Here is a 22,452-nt window from a genome sequence, read left to right on the forward strand (position 1 = left end):
GCTCATTTGATCATCTGTTCATTTGACATTTTAAATTTCATTACATTTTTGTTAGATGTTTTGGCAGGTGAGTCTGCATATCAGAAGTTAGGATGCTTATTTTTAATAATGAAGTTGCAGTGCTTTATTTTCTGATTTGATCTTTTTATTGCAGGATACTGCCATGAGCAAAGTGTGGTTCAAACAAGATGACAAGTTCTTTTTGCCAAAAGCATGCTTAAACTTCGAATTTTTTAGGTATGTTCTTCAAATGGTGATAAATTCCAGCAGTAGAAATAATAATGTTGTGTAATTTTAAAATATCAGTAAAGAAACTGTTGAAATTATACTTCAGTTATTTGCTGAGAAAATAGATTGTACATTTATGTAACACTGATCATTTATAGATATTTGTCAATGAATGCTAGTTTTATTTGTTGTTTAGCATACTTGAGCCAAAAACCTTGTGATACAGTGCACATACAGTATTCCAGGGCATATTGTGCACTTTAAAGAATGTGTATACTATCTGGAAGATGAGTTTTTAAAATATGTGTGCTTCATTGAGTGCCTCAAAATAAGCAGAACTCTAAATCACAGATGTGTATTTATTCAAAAATGAATAATATGTGCATTGGTAAAGTGTCAGCTTCCATACCAACTCCACTGACAAGAATTCAGTTACTATACCTTGATTTTTAAAAATTCATTCCGATATCAAATTGATAACAGGCATAGAAGGAACAGAAAAATAAAATTTCTCAGATGGCAGACTTATTGGCTACAAATTTCATATCCTATAGGAGCATAGAATAGTTCATAGGTCTTGGAGACCAGGAATGTAAGAAATAACTGAGCTTAAGCCAGGATTTCTGAGCTTGAGGGCATCTGGATTCATTGTGGAACATAATGAAGTCAAAGAAATATGTATTTCTGTGGAATGGGGCCAGATATCCTAATGGGATTGAGGATGGTTTCAATAGAATGACAGGTCATACCAGATAGAAGAATAAGAGCTACCGAGGAGTTAAAAATTGGATTTGGAATCAATGTATATAGTCAAAGTGTAATGAAATACATGTGTTATTGACCATGTGGAACATGACACAGTCATATTAATTGATACAAGACTCACGACAAACTACTAAAAGAACTTACAGGTCAGGTATCATCTGAGGAGAGAAACAGGCGTTTTGGGTTGAGACTCTTTATCTGGACGGATGTGGGGTTTCAACCTGAAATGTCAACAGATGTTGGAACTTGTTTAATTTCAGCATTTGATTCAAGTAGGATGGTAATTGTGATCCCACTGTACATCTAACAGTGGTCAAAAATGAATGACTAAATCGCATATTTTATCTTTCACAAGTTCAAAACATCCCAAGTGGTTTTTCGATAGTGAAATGCTGATAAAGTATAGCATACTGATGTAATGCTAGAAGCCTAATGAACTGAGAAACAAATTGTTTAAGAAGTCTTACTTAAGGACATCACAGGAAAAGACTAACAAAGCACAAAATGTTGATATGGAGGCTTAAAGATCTTTAGTAATCTTTAGTAAAATATAATAGAATATAAGAGAGGCTAAGAATCTTTTTGCTTTTTAGAATAGGTGAGCTTAATTTGCAAACATTGAGAGAATACTTGAATAAATATGGCAGTCGCAATTATATATAATTCTATCATGTGAATGAATTAATAAATTGTATGAAATACTTTGACATGTTTTTCACATTTATTCATTTCATTGCCTGTCATTGATGTGCTTCCCATTGCTCTTTATTGTAGAGTTTAAGCAACTCGTTCTGTATTTTTCATCTGTAATCAACTTTATTGTGCCCACCACGATTCATTGAACAGCTTGCTTCATTGTGGTCATATAATTGATGGCATGTGTTCTAAAACAATTAAATCTGCCCTCTATTGCTGTCCAACTTAGAGCAGATTCTTGAGCCTGTGTGCTTAAAGTGAATTTTCATCGCTGACTACAAAGGAAGAGAGAAATAAATGATAAGTAGGTCGTCTACAACCAGATACGTCCAGCAGAGGCTGTAACTTTTGAGGAGAACTGTGGAGGCATTACACAAAGATTTAAAGCCATAAAGGAATTTATTAGTGAAGCATGATTTCAGTGATTTTAAAAATTTTCGCAGGACAGCATTGTACACTCAGTGGCCACTTCATTAGGTACACTTGTTAATGCAAATATCTAATCAGCCAATCTGTCACAGCAACTTAATACATAAAAATATCCAGCCATGGTCAAGAGGTTCAGTTGTTGTTCATACCAAACATCAGAATAGGAAAGAAATATAATCCAAATGACTTTAATTATGGAATGATTGTTGGTGGCAGACCAGGTGATTTGAGTATCTCAGAAACTGCTGATCTCCTGGGATTTTCACACACAACAATCTCCTAAGTTTATAGAGAATGGCATGAAAAACACAAAAGCATCCAGTGAGTGGTAGTTCTGTGGACAAAAACCCTTTGTTAATGAGAGAAATCAGAGGAGACTAGCCAGATTTGTTCAAGCTGACAGGAAGGGGTCAGTAACTCAAATAACCACAGGTTACAACAATGGTGTGCAGAAGAGCATTTCTGAATCCACAACACGTTGAACCATGAAGTGGATGGGCTACAGCAACGGAAGATCACAAACATGCACTCAATGGCCATTTTATTAGGTACAGGTGGTACTTTATAAAGTGGCCACTGAGCATATAAACCAATTATCCCCTACTTTAAGTATATTACACAAACTGAGATGTTGCAATTTAAAATCCAAGGTTATTGAAATGATGAAAATTGGAACATCCTTTCTTTAATTATGCTATTGTCCACATTTTTGTTGCGAGTTGGAAAAAATCATGCTTTGAAACTGTTACCAGTTAAATATGTAAAACAGTTAATCCTTTGCATAACACAAAGATTTATCTAATTGGCGGAATGGAGGAAGATCCAAAATCTTCACTCATCATCTATCTACATGACTATATTTTCAGGTGATGGTAAATTTGATTGACTTGCAATATTTAAATTTTTAGAAAGGGATTTTAATATCTGGCATATTCTCTTTCAGCCCATTTGCTTATGTGGATCCATTACATTGTAATATGGCCTATTTGTATCTTGAACTGCTGAAAGATTCCCTCAATGAGTATGCATATGCAGCAGAGCTTGCTGGTTTGAACTATGACCTACAAAATACAATCTATGGAATGTATGTAAGTACCCAAATTCAGTGAAACAGCAAAGCTCTCTATCATCCTTAAATTTTTATTTTTGTGTGCACTTTTTTTGTTACCTCACTTCAACCTTACCCTCCCCACTATTGATAATTACTCTTCCATCAAGTAAACATTGTATAGCCATGCGGCTGCATATACATACTCTACAGTCATTTTGCTTGAATTGTTGTAATGTCACTGTTGAATATTGGCTGCTAACAGGGAGACTGTTGCCACATTTATCATTTTTGTTTTCTTCTCGTTAGTCCCTACATTTATGCTGACCCTCTTCATTGCAACCTGACATTCCTCTATATCAGGTTATTGAGGGATGATTTAAAAGAGTATACATATGCAGCACGCCTCACAGGCTTGGTATATACGCTAGTTCCAGCAATGAAATCAATTCTTGTAAGTAGAGCGGGAAGAGGTTCCTGCTTCAGATTAACCAAGCTGCTTGCAGTTTATGCGTGAGTTTTTAATTGCATGTTTAAATTTAATTACCATGCATGAAAGCTGGTTTTGTGGTGGATCCACAAATATCCAGCGTGTGGCGAAAATGGAATTTATTAATATAATTCATGTCACAAACTGCTTTGTTAATTCAACCGTCTTTGCATGTAATTTTATATTCTTGGCAAATATTGATATTCTAAATTATTTTTGTATTTTAAATGGTTTTAATTTGCATTAGTCTACAACAGTATAATATCTTTTTATCTACACCTGCATTAGTGTATTAAGCAACTGAGAAACATGCGAAAACTGTAAGCCAGTTTGCAAATTCAGCATGACCATATTTAGCTCCCTAGTTGTCTGGCTTTATTCTAACTCACATCCAGATTTCAACAGATTGGTAAGTATGTTTCCAAGGGTTGAAGTGCCTAGGTTCTGCTCTCCAGATCATCTTTTAAAGAGAAATGTGCCCCGTATTTGTATCTTCAGCTACAATGGGATATATTGAACTACACATAACAGTAGTGGGTAGTAATGTTAGCATTCAGCCTTCACCTCTGCTCTTCCAGCTTTATATAATTTGAACTGTCTCGCGGTATTTCTTACATGAAGACATGAACTGTCTCAACATTTAAATCCTGATATACTGTAGAAATGAATCACTCTGGCTATGGATGGTTATCATCATGTTGTCTACTTTCCATGCACTTTTATTTTCACTAATCGAAATTACTAGGATACTTGGATCTCTTTAAACTCTTTTTATTTAAAACAACCTTGTATTATTTCTTGATGTCTGTGCTCCTCTGCATACTATAGTGTTTTTTTAAATTTATGCCTCTGTTCTTGTGGTTCTTCCCAAAATGCTATAGGTGGCCCTTATCACATTGACTTGCCACTGTTTACAGTTGTCATTGTTTTCTGTGCTTCTTTCTTCAGTATCTTAAACAAATTTTGATTTATCCTCTAGATCTATTTGTCAAAAAATATAGCTGGGGAAACAGGATACTGTACTAATACTTGACACGCCACTTTCAGCATTTATAAATACTAATTCTCCATTTTTTGCTCCATTTCTCCTCATCAACTCAGTTGAAAAGTATTTTAAAAAGAAAAGTAAAATATACAACTTCAGAAAATCCATATAGGCCATCCATGTTCATCCCATATCCTTTACCCTTGATTTGTCATATTAAAACTAATTGCTCCGTAAATACTTGGTTCACTGCTTTGTTCCATCTTGAAGCTGTGGTATCACAATAAGGTGAACTGTAGGTAGTCATGGTTTACCTCCATCATCTGATGATGCGCATTGTTTGTCTTCACTGTTCTGTATTGTTATTCAAATTGACCATTTAAAGCTTTTGCTGCTATGTAACATTTTGTCATTCACAAAATGGCTAACAAAATGTTAATAGTGTTGTCCTGATGGATATTTTTGTATTCAAGTTGTTTTCGAAGTTCAAAGTAAATTTATTATTAAAGTACAGTTGCAAGAAAAAGTTTATGAACCCTTTTGTAATTACCTGATTTTCTGCATTAATTACTCATAAATGTTGTCCAATCTTCATTCAAGTCACAATAATAGGCAAACACAATCTGCCTAAACTAATAACACACAAATAATTGTACTATTACTCATCAATACTGAGTACACCATTTAAGCAATCACACTGCTATGCTTGGAGGAAAAAGGGCACTGTACACCAACACCAAAATCTCATCGCAGTTGTGAAGCTTGGTGGAAGGAGCAGTATGGTTTGGGGCTGCTTTGCTGCCTCAGGGCCTGGACAGCTTGCAATTGTTGAGGGAACAATGAATTCAAAATTGTATGGAGGAATGGTCTAAAATTCCTCCTCACCATTGTGCAATGCTGATACAGGAAACTTTTGGTGGAGGTTATTACTGCTGAAGGACTTTCTACAATTTATTAAATACAAAGGTTCACATACTTTTTCCAGCCTAGACTGTGAATGATTAAACAATGTGTTCAACAAAGACATGAGAAGTGCAATTGCTTGTGTGTTATTAGTTTAGGCAGATTCTGTTTGTCTATTATTGTGACTTAGATGAAGATCAGTACACTTTTTATGAGTAATTAATGCAGAAAGCCAATGCAGAAGGCTAATTGCAAAAGGTTCACAAACTTTTTCTTGTAACTGTACATATGCGTATATATCACTATATATAACTCTGAGGTTCGTTGATTTCTTGAGTGGAGTAAACTCGAAGAAGGAATTATTTTTGTTTAATTACTCTTAGAATTTTTAAAAGTAAAGAAAACCTCACTTGATCATTCATTATATTTCTGTTCAGATCATATTTTTCCAAGAATCTACAGTTTCATCAACTATATTAGGTGCTTTAATAAGCTGTTGAGTGTTGACAAATAAAGGTTTTAACAGCACTGTAATAGTACTCTGCCCACCTTTTCAATCTTGGGTTGAAAGCTGCTACAGTCATATCAAAGAGAAATTTTTCTGTGTTTAGTAAAGAAATGTAGTTGAATTTCCCAACTCCATAGAGAAATTGCAGGTAGTATTTCCATGCCACTCTTATCCAAGTGAGGAGATCATGGGTTGATGCTAAAGAAACTGGGGAATTGCTAGAATGCACCTTATAGATAGAACATCAAAGATGAAATCATTGTGTAGGGTGCACTTATACAGTCTGCTTTATACACAATAACATGGAGCTGTTTCTTGACAAATGGACAATACTCCACAAATAACACACATCAAAGTTGCTGGTGATAATCCTAATGTAATTCTGTGCCTCATTTATTTTAAGAGGAAATTTTAAGTAAGATTACAAAACAACATTTGTGTTGCAATTCTCTTGTACTGTAGGAGCTGAAGAAATTGGGTAGGTTATAATCAGTTGACATTTGTAATATTGATAACAAAAATCTGCTTGGAGAATTTGTTATTCAAGGGATCAGGAAAAGCAAAAGGGGTAAAGGAAGCTAACATTGTTTGATGTGATTATTTGAACATACCCTACAAATATGACTTTTGTTATAGACTTTGAGGTGAGATGCTATGTGCCATAGAGTCACATTCTGGTAGAGATGCTGCCTTGCGTCGCCAGCATCCCTGATCATGATATCTTGTAACATCTCTGTGATGTTTGCACGTTCCATCTGTGACTGTGCAGGATTCTTTTTGGTTGCTGCTATTTCCTCTTACATTTCAAGGATGTGGAGGTTGGTAGTGGTGGAGGTTGGAGATTCAAGTGATGTGGAGGTAATTGTCATCTGTAAATTACCTTAAGTTTGAGGTGAGTGATAGAATCAAGAGAAATTCATTTAGAATAAAGAGAAAATAAAATAATGTCAGGGTAAATGGTTGACACAGACTCAATGTGCTGAAGGGCCTGTTCCTGTTGTTTCAACTCTATCAAAAGAAAGCAAAGCTTCTGTTCCATTTAGTTTGGTCACATGAATTTTATGCTTTTTAAGTAGAATTTAAAATCTAATATGGTTACAGATACATTTCAGTCCATAATTTATAACCTTCAAAATGTCTTCTAATTATATAAATGGGAATAGATTTAAATGTTTTGCACAAATAACTGGAAAAACTGCTGCGTATATATACTGAGTTTAATGTAGAGCTTTTAGAATGTTTTTGAATGTTAGCTGTTTGTCATTTATTGCATGAAAAATCTCAATTCTGTACTTGCCAACAGCTGTCCGTGAAAGGGTATAATGACAAGCAGCACATAATTCTTAAGAAGATAATAGAGAAGATGGCTACCTTTGAAATTGATGAGAAGCGATTCGAAATAATCAAAGAGGCAGTAAGTTGGCATTCATCAATTATCTTGTCGTTATTGTGAACAATCGTTTATTTGTGATACTTGTCTAAAAAATTAAATTTAAAATGATGTCACTGACAAATTAAGAGATTCTCAGTCTTGTATTTAAAATGATACAGAACAGCCAAAGGGGAGTATGCATGAGAGATTTACTTAAAGCAGGTGTTCCCAATTTTTTATATGCTATGGACCCCCTATCATTAACCGGGGGCGGGGGGGGGGGTGTCTGTGGACATCAGCTTTGGGTGCTGTGTATTTTAGGATGAATTGAAAGAGTAATAGAGCATTTGTGTCATGAAATTTAAATTCAGCCCAGAGGAAAGGAATGCACAGAAACTAAATATGAGATTCCATTTATTGATAGATATGCGGTTATTTTATAAGAAATGTGAACTATAATGTACAAACTGCAGAAGAATATAATCCGTGCTGACATCTACGTTTATAAGTTGTCAAAAAAAAGTTTAGTCGAAAGCAACCAGGTATATAATGACACTTGTAATGAGTGTCTTCTAATTTCTCTTTCGTAAATCAAAGTTGGGATGTGCAAAAGTTCAGCTCAGGGACCTGCCCAATGGCTGCCTCAAAGTGCTAGAGACCTGGGTTCAATCTCCTATAAATATTTTCTGTATTATTTTGTAAGTGATACAATAGGATTCTGTGCAGATAATTAAGCAAAAATGAGAATGTACAAAATTGCAGGCTCCCTTGTGATTTGATTTGTACATGCTGATTGGTTTTAAGAAACAGATGCATAAGCATTCTTGTCTTAACACAATAATGAGAGACTGTAAGTAGGATGAAATAGGAATATATTAAGAGGTATACTTAATTAAGTGAGTGGAGAAAACATGAGGTCATCTGCTTTGGACCCAAAGAGGAAATGAATTTTTGAATAATTAGGAATCGCTGAGGAACAAAGTTTGTGGGTCGACATAAGGCTGAAAGATCTGTACTGTGTTGTACTGTTTTATGTTCTAAAGATGTCCAGCAGCCTAAGAGCATCAATCATTATAATCTTAAAAACATTTACCAAAAAAAAGATTTTATTGAACGATTTGATCTTTATTATAATGTGATGGAGCGATGGTAAAGGATGTCAAGCATTTTCAAAAAAAAATATCGTTTCATTGGGCCTATATTTCTGAGAATCACATCTTACAATATATTAGCATTAGATAATAAGCAGTGCAAATTTACCAAGATGACAATTGTTTGTGATTTTTAACTTTCCCTGTTGCATTTATTGTGGAATTCAGCTTCACCTGCAGTTGTTGCCTCCTTAAATAGAAAAAACTTTTGACTTTGTCTTGTCAAATACAGATCTATGTCCATCTCACAGACTCAATAATTTAATAATATTTGTAAACTGGTTAGATGGAGTTAAGATAAATCAAAGTTAATTTGTTTAAATGCTAGTCTAGTATTGTTTAATATTGTAACTTGTTTGATTGATTTTATTACTTTGTGTAGCTGTTAAACTCTCTGTACTTCCAAGTTCTAGTGACAGTATAACATGTAGTATCTGAAAGTATGCTCTACCCCCACTTGTACAACATACTATTTATTTGAACTGTGTTTTCACAATTTTGATAACACAGTATTTCAAATATGAAGTTCTGCTCAGTAAATGAAGACCATATTAAAACTTGAATCTCTTTAGAGATAGTCAGCAATACTGGGTTGGCTGGGGATTAGTGACTGTTCTTTATTTCTTTTAGTATATGCGATCTCTGAATAATTTTAGAGCAGAGCAGCCTCACCAGCATGCAATGTATTATCTCAGACTGCTAATGACTGAGGTGGCATGGACCAAAGAGGAGCTTAAGGAAGCATTGGAAGGTAGGTTCTTGGTAATGTGAATATTATACATAAATGAGAAACAAAAGATCAACTTTTGGAATTAAGTTCATTTTAAAGCAGTATTGTGCAACATAACTAAGGGGTAGCCATGGTAATTATGGTTATATGCTCATCGGGATAAAACACCTGCACCCATTGTAGTATGCAGGATCTGCATGCAAGGACTGTGGCTTTGTGTAATGGGCCAAATTCACAGTAAAGTTGTACTTTGTTTCAACAACTTACCTTAACAGCAATTTCAGAAGCATGCTCCTTGTTGCATTTTATGACTTCCCTTCCACCCCACGCAAACACTTATCTATCTGTCCACTATGGGATATGCATAAGGTGATCAAATTTCTCCGTGTTGCCTACTTGGTGGGAATTTTCAGTCAACAACTTAAAATCCAGTCTTGGGTAAACATCACAATCAGGTGCCTGTTACTTTGCTGATATTTAGGGCAGCAATGAAGGTCCTCCATGCAAGTGGAACAAGTGCCGTCCCTGCCCCTATACCTCCTCCCTCACTAACATTCAGGGCCCCAAACTATCCTTCCAGGTGAGGCGTCACTTCACCTGTGAGTCCGTTGGGGTCATCTACTGTATCTGGTGCTTCCGGTGTGGCCTCCTGTACATCAGTAAGACTTGACGTAGGTTGGGAGGCTGCTTCGCCAAGCACCTACACTCCATCCGCCAGAAAAAGCAGGATCTCACGGTGGCCACCCACTTCAATTCTACTTCCCATTTCCATTCCGACAAGCCAGTCCACGGCCTGCTATACTGCTCCGATGGAGCTGCATTCAGGTTGGAGGAGCAACACCTTGGATAGCCTCTAACCTGATGGCATGAGCATCGATTTTTCAAACTTCCGGTAATGCATTCCCCATCCCCTTTTCCCTCTGTCACCTTATCTCCTTGCCTGCCCATCACATCCCTCCGGTGCTCCTCTTCCTTCCCTTTCTTCGATTATCTTCTACCATCTCCCATCAGATTCCCCCTTCTCCAGTTCTTCATCTCTTTCATCTATCAGCTTCCCAGCTCTTTACTTCACCCCCCTCCCCCTTCCCGGTTTCACCTGTCACTAACTATCTTGTACTTCTTTCTTCCCTCTCCCCACCTTCTTGATCTAAATTCTCATCTTTTTTTCCAGACCCTTGATGAAGGATCTCAGCCTGAAACGTCGACTGTTTACTCTTTTCCATAGATGCTGCTTAGCTTGTTGAGTTCCCCTAGCATTTTTGTGTTTGTTCCTCTATCTCTGTCTGTCCTAGCTATCTTCTCTGTTGTGCTCCAGGTGTGGTTCAGGATCCTCATTTCTGCCTCAGTGGTATGGCACCAAGTTGGCTTTGGCATCCTGTGTTTCCTCCGTCCTTCAGGAGTTCAGTGAACTGCTGTCACGATGATGGAGATGGCCTTTCTTCTCATTACAGTCCCGCTCCAAAGTTTCCTCATGATTGTGGCCATGTCCTCTTGGTGACACTGAAGGAATAGGGCGTGGTTGGAGATCTTTCTTGGCCAGAAAATAAGGAGGATCTTCCAGAGGCTCATGGTGTGGAATGACGTCAGCTTGGCAAGGTGCTCTCTGTCGTGCACCAGTGTTCTGACCTGTACAAGAGTGTAGACAGAACGCGGCTCTGGTACAGCTTCACTTGGGTGTGGACGCTGTACTTGATTAATCTCCATATGTTGAAGGACTTCTCAATGCTTTTCTTTAAAATGATAGCTACACCATCATGATGCTGATCATCTTCCCCTCCTGAGTATAAAACTGTTTCACCAGTTGCTGCCTTTAGTCTGCCAGACCCTGTCCATCTTTTTTTTTACTGACACCCAGTATATTTCTGCAGTTATTTGTGCTAGCTTGCCAACGTTGTACATGGATTCAGGACCCCGTCACAGCTACTGTCATGCAAATCCCGGATGAAGACTCAGTCACACACGCTTTGGGATTCATTGCTGTTTCCATAACAAAATTTTTTTTGACCAGTCAGGGCTGTTAGCCCGAGCTGAATCCCCAAACCTGGAGAACCTGTGGAGCATTCTTAGTCTGACCTCTACCCTTTGACTTGTTTGGCATGAGTGACTCTACCAATAGTCAAAGCACAAGGCCCTGGCTCCAGGCACACAAACCTCAAAATCCTACGGCAGGATTGTGGTCCACTTGGAGGATTTAATCTTGAGTGAAGGAGGTGAAATACCAATCTCGTGCTGTTCCATTCCTCAGTTATGCAGTACTTAACAACAGTTAGAAATCAATGCCATTTCCCATGCAGACGGCAAACACAAAGGGACTTGTGAACCCCTAATCTGTCTTTAAATTATACGCCTGTCCCAAGGTAAAACACATGAGCAATACTTCAATGAACCAGGTCTCTCTAAAATGAATGCTGATGAAAAAGCTCCTTTTAAGTGAAAAATACATTAAGAAATTGTGCTTGGACTTCATTGCAGCAATATTCCTGACCCTTTAGCGGAGGGAATATTGTTGCTGAAGTAGTTGGGTATGATTTGATCCTGGACCAGCAACCATGGACTTAACCACTTTATTTGACATTCTTGACACCTACAAGTTGGCAGAGTTTACTATTTTTGAATTCTACAAGTAAACAACTAGTTAAATTACCATGTCTTATAATATGTTTCTCCAATTGTCCTTTTGTGATCACTGATCCCCATCTGCCTTAGTGCATATTATACATTTTTACAGATATTCAAGCATAATTGTAATTTTTGATATAGTTTGCCATGAGTCTCTGAGAAGTTTGTGCTCTTGAAGCAATAACTGAATCACTAGCTTAAACCACTTAATTTCTGATTAAAGTAAATCACCATTTATTTAGTTCTGCTTTTGTTTGAGAACTTCGGTACCAATGCCACAGTATTATTACAGATTTTGTTACTTGTGTTGTTTCTTTCTGTGAAATTCCATAAAATGCTTTTACTTTTGCTGGTTGAGCTTGATGTTCTGTGCTACCCCTGAATCTGGGTGAAGTGATGTATGAATCCAAGAGCTTGCGAATAAAAGACAAAAGTCAAGTAAATCTGACTAAAGTAAATTCACCTAGATTCACAATATTTACCTATTCTCACTTTCCTGGTAGAGCACTTAAAGGTATTCTAGTATGCTACTTTAGTACTCTGCAGCAGTAATGTAATTTTTTAATAATGAAAATTGATTTATTTATAATTCTGTTCTAGATGTTACACTCCTTCGTCTCAAGGCATTTATACCTCAACTATTATCAAGACTGCACATTGAAGCTCTTCTCCATGGCAATATTACCAAACAGGTTATTCAGTCACTTTGTCAAGTGTACTAAAAATGCAACTAGTTGTTGCTAAGTTATTAATGCTCTTGGATCTAATTGGAAAAAGTTGTCAGTGAAGTCGCCAGCTTTTTCATTATTTTGAATATTTGCAGTCTTAGATCAAAAGATACATCTGCTGAATATTTAATAGTAAGAGAATTACAGTCCTCGATTAAACAAAATTTAAATATGCAAGGATAAAATTAATAAAGTTATGCAATACTTTGGTTTATTTCAAGAATCTGTAATTTTTAGGAAAACATCTTTCACTGAAACTTACTAAAATAAAACCTGCACAAACTTGATAATCCATACTCTGCAGATTTTGTATTTAATTTAACATTTAATATTCTCTCCTCATTCCAGACTTCTCTGAGTATTATACAGATGGTCGAAGACACACTGATTCAGCATGCTCATACTAAGCCTCTTCTTCCAAGTCAACTTACCCGATACAGAGAAGTGCAGCTTCCTGACCGTACGTTAAACTAGTAATCTGTTCATACCTTTTCGCTTGATCATTTGTATGTCCTGAAATTCTCTCCTATGTTTATTTATTTGTGGTAGTTGGATTCAAAATTGCATTGGTTGCAATGCCTTTAAGATAGCAAGTCAGGCTTCGGAATAATAATTAAAAGGACTTTTTCAGGATAAGGTTTTTAAATAACCTTGTGCTAGCCACACCAGCAGAATCATAACTTGCACAATTTCAAGCCAGTTTTCATTCTTTTATTCATTTTTAATATAGGTAGTAATTATGAAGGTTATACTAAAAACTTGTGTTTGGGTTGCATACACTATATTCAGCAATATGCTTCCTATAATTTCTTCAAGTAATTTTTGAATTGGCATCTCTTACTCTTTCAGGGAGGTGAGGCAGGGGTGGGAACCAGAGCAGTAGGTCAGTGAGTGGAGAGGTTGAAGAGAAGGTAGAGGTCATAAATCTGAAAGCAAAAATCGACGGGCCCAGGTTAGTCATAGTCATACTTTATTGATCCCAGGGAAAATTGGTTTTCGTTACAGTTGCACCATAAATAATAAATAGTAATAGAACCATAAGTAGTTAAATAATAATATGTAAATTACGCCAGTAAATTATGAAATAAGTCCAGGACCAGCCTATCGGCTCAGGGTGTCTGACCCTCCAAGGGAGGAGTTGTAAAGTTTGATGGCCACAGGCAGGAATGACTTCCTATGATGCTCTGTGCTACATCTCGGAGGAATGAGTGTCTGGCTGAATGTACTCCTGTGCCCACCCAGTACATTATGTAGTGGATGGGAGACATTGACCAAGATGGCGTGCAACTTAGACAGCATCCTCTTTTCAGACACCACCGTGAGAGAGTCCAGTTCCATCCCCACAACATCACTGGCCTTACGAATGAGTTTGTTGATTCTGTTGATGTTTGCTACCCTCAGCCTGCTGTTAATGAACAAGGTGGGGCTGATGGGCTGGCATGCATTTATTTCAATGTGAGGATTATTACAGGTAAAGCAGACAAACCTAGGGCCTAATTAGTACATTGAACTATGAAGCTGCAGCCATTACGGAGACATAGCCAAAGGAAGGGCAGGACTGGCAACTCAGCATTCCTGGATTGATTGCCAAGGGAGAATTGCCTATTTGGGAATCCTGTGATTTACTAACTGCAACACTTTTTAAAAAATGAAATGTTTAAAATTTGAACACTTCAACATGATAAACTATCAAATGATGTTTAAGAAGTTAAATTTCTTGTCTATCACTTTTAAGGACAGAAAGATAGGCTTTAATTTGCTGTGATGGAATCCATTTTGATATGTGTATTCCCCCTGTAAATGTTAAGAAATCTGGATGTGTTAGTTTGAAATTAAGATGGAACAAAGGGTTATATGACCTAATTGGCTGGTTTAATGACCTCTGAATGCCCTCATGCACTCTTTTTCCCAATGAAGTACTTTTGAAATTTAGTCGCTGTAATAATGTAAGCAACATATCAGCAATGTCCCACAATTAGCAATGTGATAATGACCTGATAAAACGTATTAGTGATGTTATTGACAGATTAATATTGACCAGCTGATTGAGGTGACACCTTTGCCCTTCAGAATAGTACCATGAGATCTTTTTTGTCTATGAAAGCCACAAGTAAGACCTTGGATTTAGCACCTCACTGGACATATGACACCTCTGATACTGCGGGAATGTTGTACATATGCATTAATTCATCAAGCTAGATTTTTGTACTCTGTTTCTGGAGAGGTAATTGAACCAAAACCTATTGATGTGTTGAATGAAATGATAACTTAGTTTAAGATAACTAGAGCTTGGACTTCAATACTTCACTAACCACAAACTGTATGAAGAGCTTAGTATTTAAGCCCATGTGATATTGTTGACTATGTAAATTCAGTTTTGTGCATTGATGTACAAGACTGAGCCAAATGCAGAGTATTTTTAAGGCTGTTTCAGATATCTTAAGACTTTATACAAAGTAAACAAGACCATCTGAGATTATTTTTGGCTTTTCGAATCTAGTTTGTAGAACTATCCTTTTTTTCTTATAGTTAAGCATATTAATGTTAAGTGTTTTTGCTGCTACTGGCTTTTTGGAAAAATGAAGCTTGCAATTCAATTCTTACTTTAATGCTAAAAATTCTTTTGTATAATTAAGAATGTTATAAGTACGATTTCCTTAAAAACAAGCTTCCAGATGTTGTTAAAAACATAATTACTCTGTTTTTAAAAGACAGTTTATAAAAGAGAAGCATTGTACCAGTATGTTGCTAATTGGTGGAACTTGAAAGATTGCTAATGTCAGTTTGAATTAGGTGTGGGTCTATTCATCAGGGTTGTAATGAAGTAATATGAACTAGGATGCTAAGGGAATAGTCTGCTGACTAACTCCAAGATTGCTTTTGTCGTATGCACCTTGTATAGGGGGATGGTTTGTGTACCAGCAGAGAAATGAGGTCCACAACAACTGTGGGATTGAAATCTACTACCAGACAGACATGCAAAACACCCATGAAAATATGCTGTTGGAGCTTTTCTGTCAAATTATATCAGAGCCATGTTTCAACACACTACGGACCAAAGAACAGTTGGGTGAGTCAAATAACTTGAATATAAGATGAAACTCATGACTGGCTCAATGAGCATGATGATAATGTTGTAGGAGTTTATCTGCCTGACCATATATTACACATTTTATATGTTAAAGATCAAAGGTAACAGCAGGACAATTCTAGAGTTACAGTGTATCTACAATACTTCCTTTGAATTGATTATAATTTTGAAACACCTTCATCTTCACACCCACACTCCAGACACCCAAGATAAATGTTAATTCCCACAGACTCTGGGCCATATTCATGCATATGCAGGCATCTGGGGTCACATAGGGTGTTTCATTGTTTGCAACCAACCCTAAAATGCAGCTACAGGAAGACCATTGTTCAGAGCTGCATTTTAAATTCAATCTACAATCACATTCAGATCTGAAAATTGGTTGCTGTTGAAATTAATATTTGCTACATACCCTAACTTCAGAGTGCACCCTAACAGACATTATATTGGAATGAAAAAGGATCTAGTGCTTTCCCAGCATATATGACGAATAAACTTTTCTTGGGCTTCTAGCTGTGTATAGGTATCGATTATAACTGATGTTTCGATGACAAACTCTGCCATCTTCATCAAGAGATGATTCATCAAGAGATGATACCTGGGCATGTATAGTCCAGTGACATTTATGCCCTCATATTCCATCCCTTCTGATTGGTTAGTCCTCATCCAATCAATATTCTGATCTCCCACCTTGTTTATAATCGAATTCCAGTTCTTTCTTGGAGTGAGACCTTTTTCTTCAGTAAAATTCTTTTCCTTTAGTTCTATTTCCATGGCTTCCTTTACCAGGTAGTCCCAAAAGCCATTGGCGCGGCACAGTAGCTTTATGTCATTAAGGTCAGTCCAATGGCCAGTATGAATACAGTGTTTTGCTCCCTCCAGTTTCTCCAGGTAACCCAAATGGATACGCCTCCTGGCTCCTTGATGCGGTTTTCCACCGTGTGTCCCATCTGGCCGAAATTCACTGCTCTGCATTCACAGGGAATCCTGTAAACGCCAGCCGACCTGAGGCCCAGGTCATCTTTGACCTGCATAAGCTGTGACTTGAGCTTCCTTGCGGGTGTGTGGATGGTATTCGGTATTTCTTCGGGATCCTGGTGATCCTTCCGAAACCATGGAAGTAAAGGGGAGACAGGCGGTAGCGACAGGTTCCTCCTCATTGTTAGGTTTCCAGGCCTTTTTGTGTCAGCCCTTTTAAGGACCCAATTAATTTCCTTCACCTTGTAGCCATTCTGTAGGAATGTCATATGTAATCGTGCATAGTCCAAGGCTACCGTCCGGTTTCTGTCGTATGAGAATGTCCGGGAACGGGAGGCAACCATTCTTCTCCATCTCCATTGTAAATTGAATGTTTCAATGTATGCTGTTCAGATGGTTGTGGAACTGTTGGAGTGCCAGGAGTCCATGAGGCCACACTACGAAGGTGTCATTGTCGTTTCTGAAGAAGCATTTGGAGTGTAAGAGCCCTCTCCTCAAAGTCCTCCATGCAGAAATTAGGAATAGCCAGTGACAAGGGTAGTCCCATGGCCACTCCATCCATTTGTTCATAGTAGTCCCCCTTACAGAGGATGTACGTTAATGTAAGACTGTGTTCAAAAAGATCATTGGTACCTTTAGCAAGCCTTGACCATAGGAGAGCCAAGCCCTCCTTAATGGGAACTCTCATGAATAGAGACACCACATCAAAACTGACCATTATGTCCTCCAGGTTCAGCTGGATGTTGGTTATCATTTTAACAAAGTTGGTGGAATTCCTAATGTGATGCTCCCAACCCCCAACAAAGCGAGACAGCATGGTCGTTAAATGCTTAGCAAGATAGTAAGTCGGAGAATCTAGCCCTCTGGTAATAGGCTTCATGGGTACCCTCCTTAGGGAGTCTTGGTGGTACAGTCATCCGAGGTCTGCTGGCAGTCCGGATTTTTTCAGTAAAGCGCATATTCCTAATTTCTACATAGAGGACTTTGAAAAGGAATAGACCTAAAGAAGTTTAATATTTTTCCTAGCTCAGAAATTCCAGCTTTATTGCCGAGAAGCTATAAAAGATCTCTTCATCTGTAGGTTGTGACATTTTTACTTCTTTGACTTCAGAGCTGGTGAACAATTTGGCAGGGTGTTCAGAACAGTTGCTCTCTCAAGGAAGCCAATAGGCATGGAAGAAGAAAATGGTGTGAGCATTAGTACTGGATGTTCTCCCTTTGGCTTCACTGTAACCTCCAAAAATTTGGAAAAGCAAGAACACTCTCAAAAATGATATATCAGCCTTTGGTAAGCCACATCAGGGCTCTTCCAAAGTGTGATCAAGGCTTTGATCCTTTGTGGATTGAAGGGTACATGAGGAAAAAAATAGTGGTGTATGCCACAAATGTATTCCTCGAAATAGTAAGTTGCTATAGATTCCTCCCTGTACCCTTTATTATAACTTGCAGGCAAATTCCCTGTTTACAGTTTTTTTAAAATACACATCTATTTTGTTTCAACTTTTCCAATTCATTTGACAGTCACCACTGGCATTCACAAAACTTTCAATTATCAATTTTGTACTGTAACTGAAAACTCTTAATAATTTCAGTATCTCAGAAATTTTGTCAGATTTCCAAGTAGTTCTGTCCAGGTGTTGTAAGCACAAAGTGTGTGGATCCTGCCCATCCATAGGCATGCCAATGTTAACACAGTCCCTCACCTTCATTTACCAAGCATGATGCTAATATTTTAAATGGTAATCATAAGCATCACAATGCAATGCAGATGAAAGGTAGCACTTTCAATAAATTAGTTACATTTTCACGGAAGAAAAGTTTTGTGTGAAGTGTGCATTCATGAGAAGGCAAAGATTTATCATCCACACTTAATTGTCCTTGAAAAGACATTGAATTGCCATCTGGAGCTATTGCCGCGACTGTTTCCACACTACTCCATGTAGGAATTGTACTAGTAATGGGATTTGGAGAGGAATTTGCACAAGATACTACTCCTATGCACATGCTGCCCTTGTTTCAATTGAATTTGGAAGGTGCAGGCAATGATTCTGTGAAATTTTTGCATACTTCAGTGCTTCAAGGAGGGGTTGTAATCAATTAATGGCATACCTTTATCCTAGCTGAAGTCAAGTTACTCCAGTGTAATTGGAGCTGTAGTCATCCATGAAAGTGGATGGTATTCCGTCCCAACACATACCTTGTAGATTATAGAAATGTACCAAGAAGTAGCACAAGTGGGAGCAGGAAGTTGAAAGGGTAGGAAGAAAAGGCAGGATGCATTTTTGAAAAAAGAAATGGGAAACACTTGGGCAGACTGTACAAGTGGTCAAACTGGAAAGTAGAGGCCAATATGAGAGAAGAGTGATGTTATCCATTTTTGGTCCAAGAAACAAGAGTTTTCTTTTAATGACACAAAATCAGGAGCAAAATAATTGTCCAGGAAGAGAAATCATCAAAACCTACGAGGCAAGTCTATAAAATAATCATGTACAAAAGCAATAAATAATGGAACATTGAAATATTGGTTTGACTCCTCTGTTCAGATCCATGGAGTGTTGGGATAACCACAATTTGACTAAAATGCTCAGTATTCGGCACTGTACCTGCAAAAGGAAATACTGATCTTAGACAAACTGCAGTATAAATTTGCCAGTATGCTACCAGGTTTTAACGCACTGCATTTTGAAGACAAGTTGCATAAAGCTGACTTACATTCAGTTGAGTTTAGAAGACTGAGAAGTGATTTTTAAACTTGTCAGATTAAAGTGGTGGTAGGACTTTGATAGGGTAGTGAAAATACTTGCTGTGGAGAACTTACGAGTAATATCAGAATTATTTGTTTTAGTTATAGTGTTTAGTAGTCACCTGAAACAGTGCCAAAATGCTGTAGATGTAAGGTCAATTGAAATTTTCAAGACAGAGGTTGAAGCATGTCTATCAAATTGAGTAATAATTAAGGTGTGGTTCAGCCAGTTTATTAGGATAATTAGGACTGAGGGACTGAATGGCCAGCTTTTATTCCCTTTGTAATCTAGTTCACAACAGACTTTGCAGCTACATCTAGATTGTGCTCTCTGGGAACAAGTATTTAAGTTTACAAATGCAACTACATTGGACTGTTTCAGCAATTCTGCTGATATGCAAAAAATTTTATAGTTGTGCAACCTACAGTGTTAATCTGTGCAAGTTTCTACATTATATAAACATTAATTGCAATTAGATCCATATAAATTATTTTTACAATTATGCTTACTTGAATTTATCTTTCCTTTGTGGCAGGTTATATTGTGTTCAGCGGTCCTCGACGAGCAAATGGTGTTCAAGGACTGCGTTTTATCATCCAGTCGGAGAAACCTCCTAACTACCTGGAAAGTAGAGTCGAGGCTTTCCTAAAGACTATGGAAAAGCATATTGAGGAGATGACAGAGGAAGCTTTTCAGAAACACGTTCAGGCTCTGGCTATAAGGCGTCTTGATAAACCAAAGAAACTCTCAGCTGAGTGCGCTAAGCACTGGAGTGAAATAATTTCTCAACAATATAACTTTGACCGAGGTATTATAAAATAAATATTGCTAATGACATTGCCAGAAGTAAAATATGTGGTTTATAGGACTCAAACGATTACAGAATATAAAACTGTTTTTCACAAATAAGAGCAACAAACACAAAATGCTGGAGGAACTCAGCAGGCCAGGCAGCACTTATGGAAAAGAGTAGGCTGTTGATGTTTCGGTGCACAAATAGGAAGTTACTGTTGTTATTTGTTTAAATGTTGGTTTGGGGTTGCAGTTTATTTCCCATTTCTTCCCTGCAGACAAGGGAGAAGGGAGATATCCTTTCCCTTCAAGCCTTTGGTAATATTTTGTAACTGACCAACGGCAAATAAATGTGTTAGGATGTCACCAGCACAGGTTTGTTTTGATTTGGTGGTAGTGATGCTCTTTTTGGGGGGATGGGGAAAAGTGATAGTTAACAGTATTGGGAAAATGTTGTAACATTGGAGCAAGTTGTAATAATACTGCCGATACACAGCTGTTGCTGAATTCATACAAACTTGAGCCATGGTTCCTCCAGTTGACTTCTCAGTTCTGGACTACAGCTGTATGGCTATACTTGTTTTTTGTAACAAAACATATTTAAACTAAACAACAAACAACCGCTTTGCTGAACACCTACGCTCTGTCCGCCAGAGAAAGCAGGATCTCCCAGTGGCCACACATTTTAATTCCACATCCCATTCCCATTCTGACATGTCTATCCACGGCCTCCTCTACTGTAAAGATGAAGCCACACTCAGGTTGGAGGAACAACACCTTACATTCCGGCTGTGTAGCCTCCAACCTGATGGCATGAACATTGACTTCTCTAACTTCCACTAATGCCCCACCTCCCCCTCGTACCCCATCCGTTATTTATTTTTTACACACACATTCTTTCTCTCACTCTCCTTTTTCTTCCTCTGTCCCTCTGACTATACCCCTTGCCCATCCTCTGGATTCCAACCCCCCCGTCTTTTTCCCTGGGCCTTCTGTCCCATGATCCTCTCATATCCCCTTTGCCAATCACCTGTCCAGCTCTTGGTTCCATCCCTCCCTCTCCTGTCTTCTCCTATCATTTTGGATCTCCCCCTCCCCCTCCCACTTTCATATCTCTTACTAACTCTTCCTTCAGTTAGTCCTGACGAAGGGTCTCGGCCTGAAACGTCGACTGTACCTCTTCCTATAGATGCTGCCTGGCCTGCTGCGTTCACCAGCAACTTTGATGTGAGTTGCCTAACTTAGATTAGAATGAGAATCCTATAATAAAGTATACTTGTAATATGATTCCAGATAATATTGAAGTAGCACATCTGAAGACGCTGACTAAAGAGGACATAATAAATTTCTGCAAGGTAAGCTGCCATTCTTTTCTCACCATATAATAGCAGAAATTTGAGGAATTGTACATTTTGCTTTTCTCACAGGTCACATGAATTTGTCTTGTGTCCAATGAATTACAAGGTCCATTTGAAGTTCTTTTATAACATCGGTGCAGATGTTGTCTTCTGCATCTTCTGTAAAAAGTCCTCATCGACCTTGGATGTTTGTTGACTTACCCTGCAATAGCTGGTGTTGAAAAAGTAATCACACGAATAGTACACCAAGCTATAAATACGGATGTATAATTTTGCTTCTTTTCTTAGTCATAGAGTAGTAGTGCACTACAGCACAGAAGTAGGCCTTTCAAGCCATCTAGTCCGTGCCAAGCTGTTATCCTGCCTAGTCCCGTTAACTTGCACTTGGGCCATAGCTCCCCTTAACCCTCTCCATGTGCTAAATGTTGCAATTGAACCCATGTCCACCATTTCTGCTGGCAGTTTGTTCCACACTTGCTCCACCCTCTGAGTGAAGAAGTTCTCCTCAGGTTCCCCTCAACTATTTTTACCTATGATCCTGAACCTATACCTTTGTTCTAGTTGCACCTGACCTTAATGGAAAAAAGCCTGCTTGCATTTACCTATCTATACCCCTCATAATTTTGCCTACTTATATCAAATCTCCCCTCATTCTCCTGTGCTCCAGGGAATAAAGTGCTAACCTATTCAACCTTTATCTATAACTCAGGCCCTCGAGTCTCAGCAACATCCTTGTGATTTTTCTCTGTATACTTTCAATCTTATTAATATTTTTCCTGTAAGTAGGTGACCAGAACTGCACACAACACTCCAAATTTGGCCTCACCAGCGATATAT

General features: G+C 37.8%; 1 protein-coding gene across 1 annotated transcript in view; it reads left to right on the top strand.

Annotated features, from left to right (window-relative positions):
- The window catches only part of ide (insulin-degrading enzyme), a 113,004-nt gene that overhangs the window by 70,551 nt on the left and 20,001 nt on the right, over nt 1-22,452 (top strand). The window contains exons 14-22 of the mRNA XM_072239340.1: nt 155-237; nt 3,062-3,206; nt 7,356-7,466; nt 9,206-9,326; nt 12,525-12,616; nt 13,001-13,112; nt 15,555-15,722; nt 20,001-20,273; nt 21,551-21,612. Of these exons, the coding sequence (XP_072095441.1) occupies nt 155-237; nt 3,062-3,206; nt 7,356-7,466; nt 9,206-9,326; nt 12,525-12,616; nt 13,001-13,112; nt 15,555-15,722; nt 20,001-20,273; nt 21,551-21,612 (1,167 nt within the window). The remainder of the gene's footprint in view (nt 1-154; nt 238-3,061; nt 3,207-7,355; nt 7,467-9,205; nt 9,327-12,524; nt 12,617-13,000; nt 13,113-15,554; nt 15,723-20,000; nt 20,274-21,550; nt 21,613-22,452) is intronic.

The sequence above is a fragment of the Mobula birostris genome, chromosome 21 (genome assembly GCF_030028105.1).
Source record: "Mobula birostris isolate sMobBir1 chromosome 21, sMobBir1.hap1, whole genome shotgun sequence".
NCBI classification, from domain to species: domain Eukaryota; kingdom Metazoa; phylum Chordata; class Chondrichthyes; order Myliobatiformes; family Myliobatidae; genus Mobula; species Mobula birostris.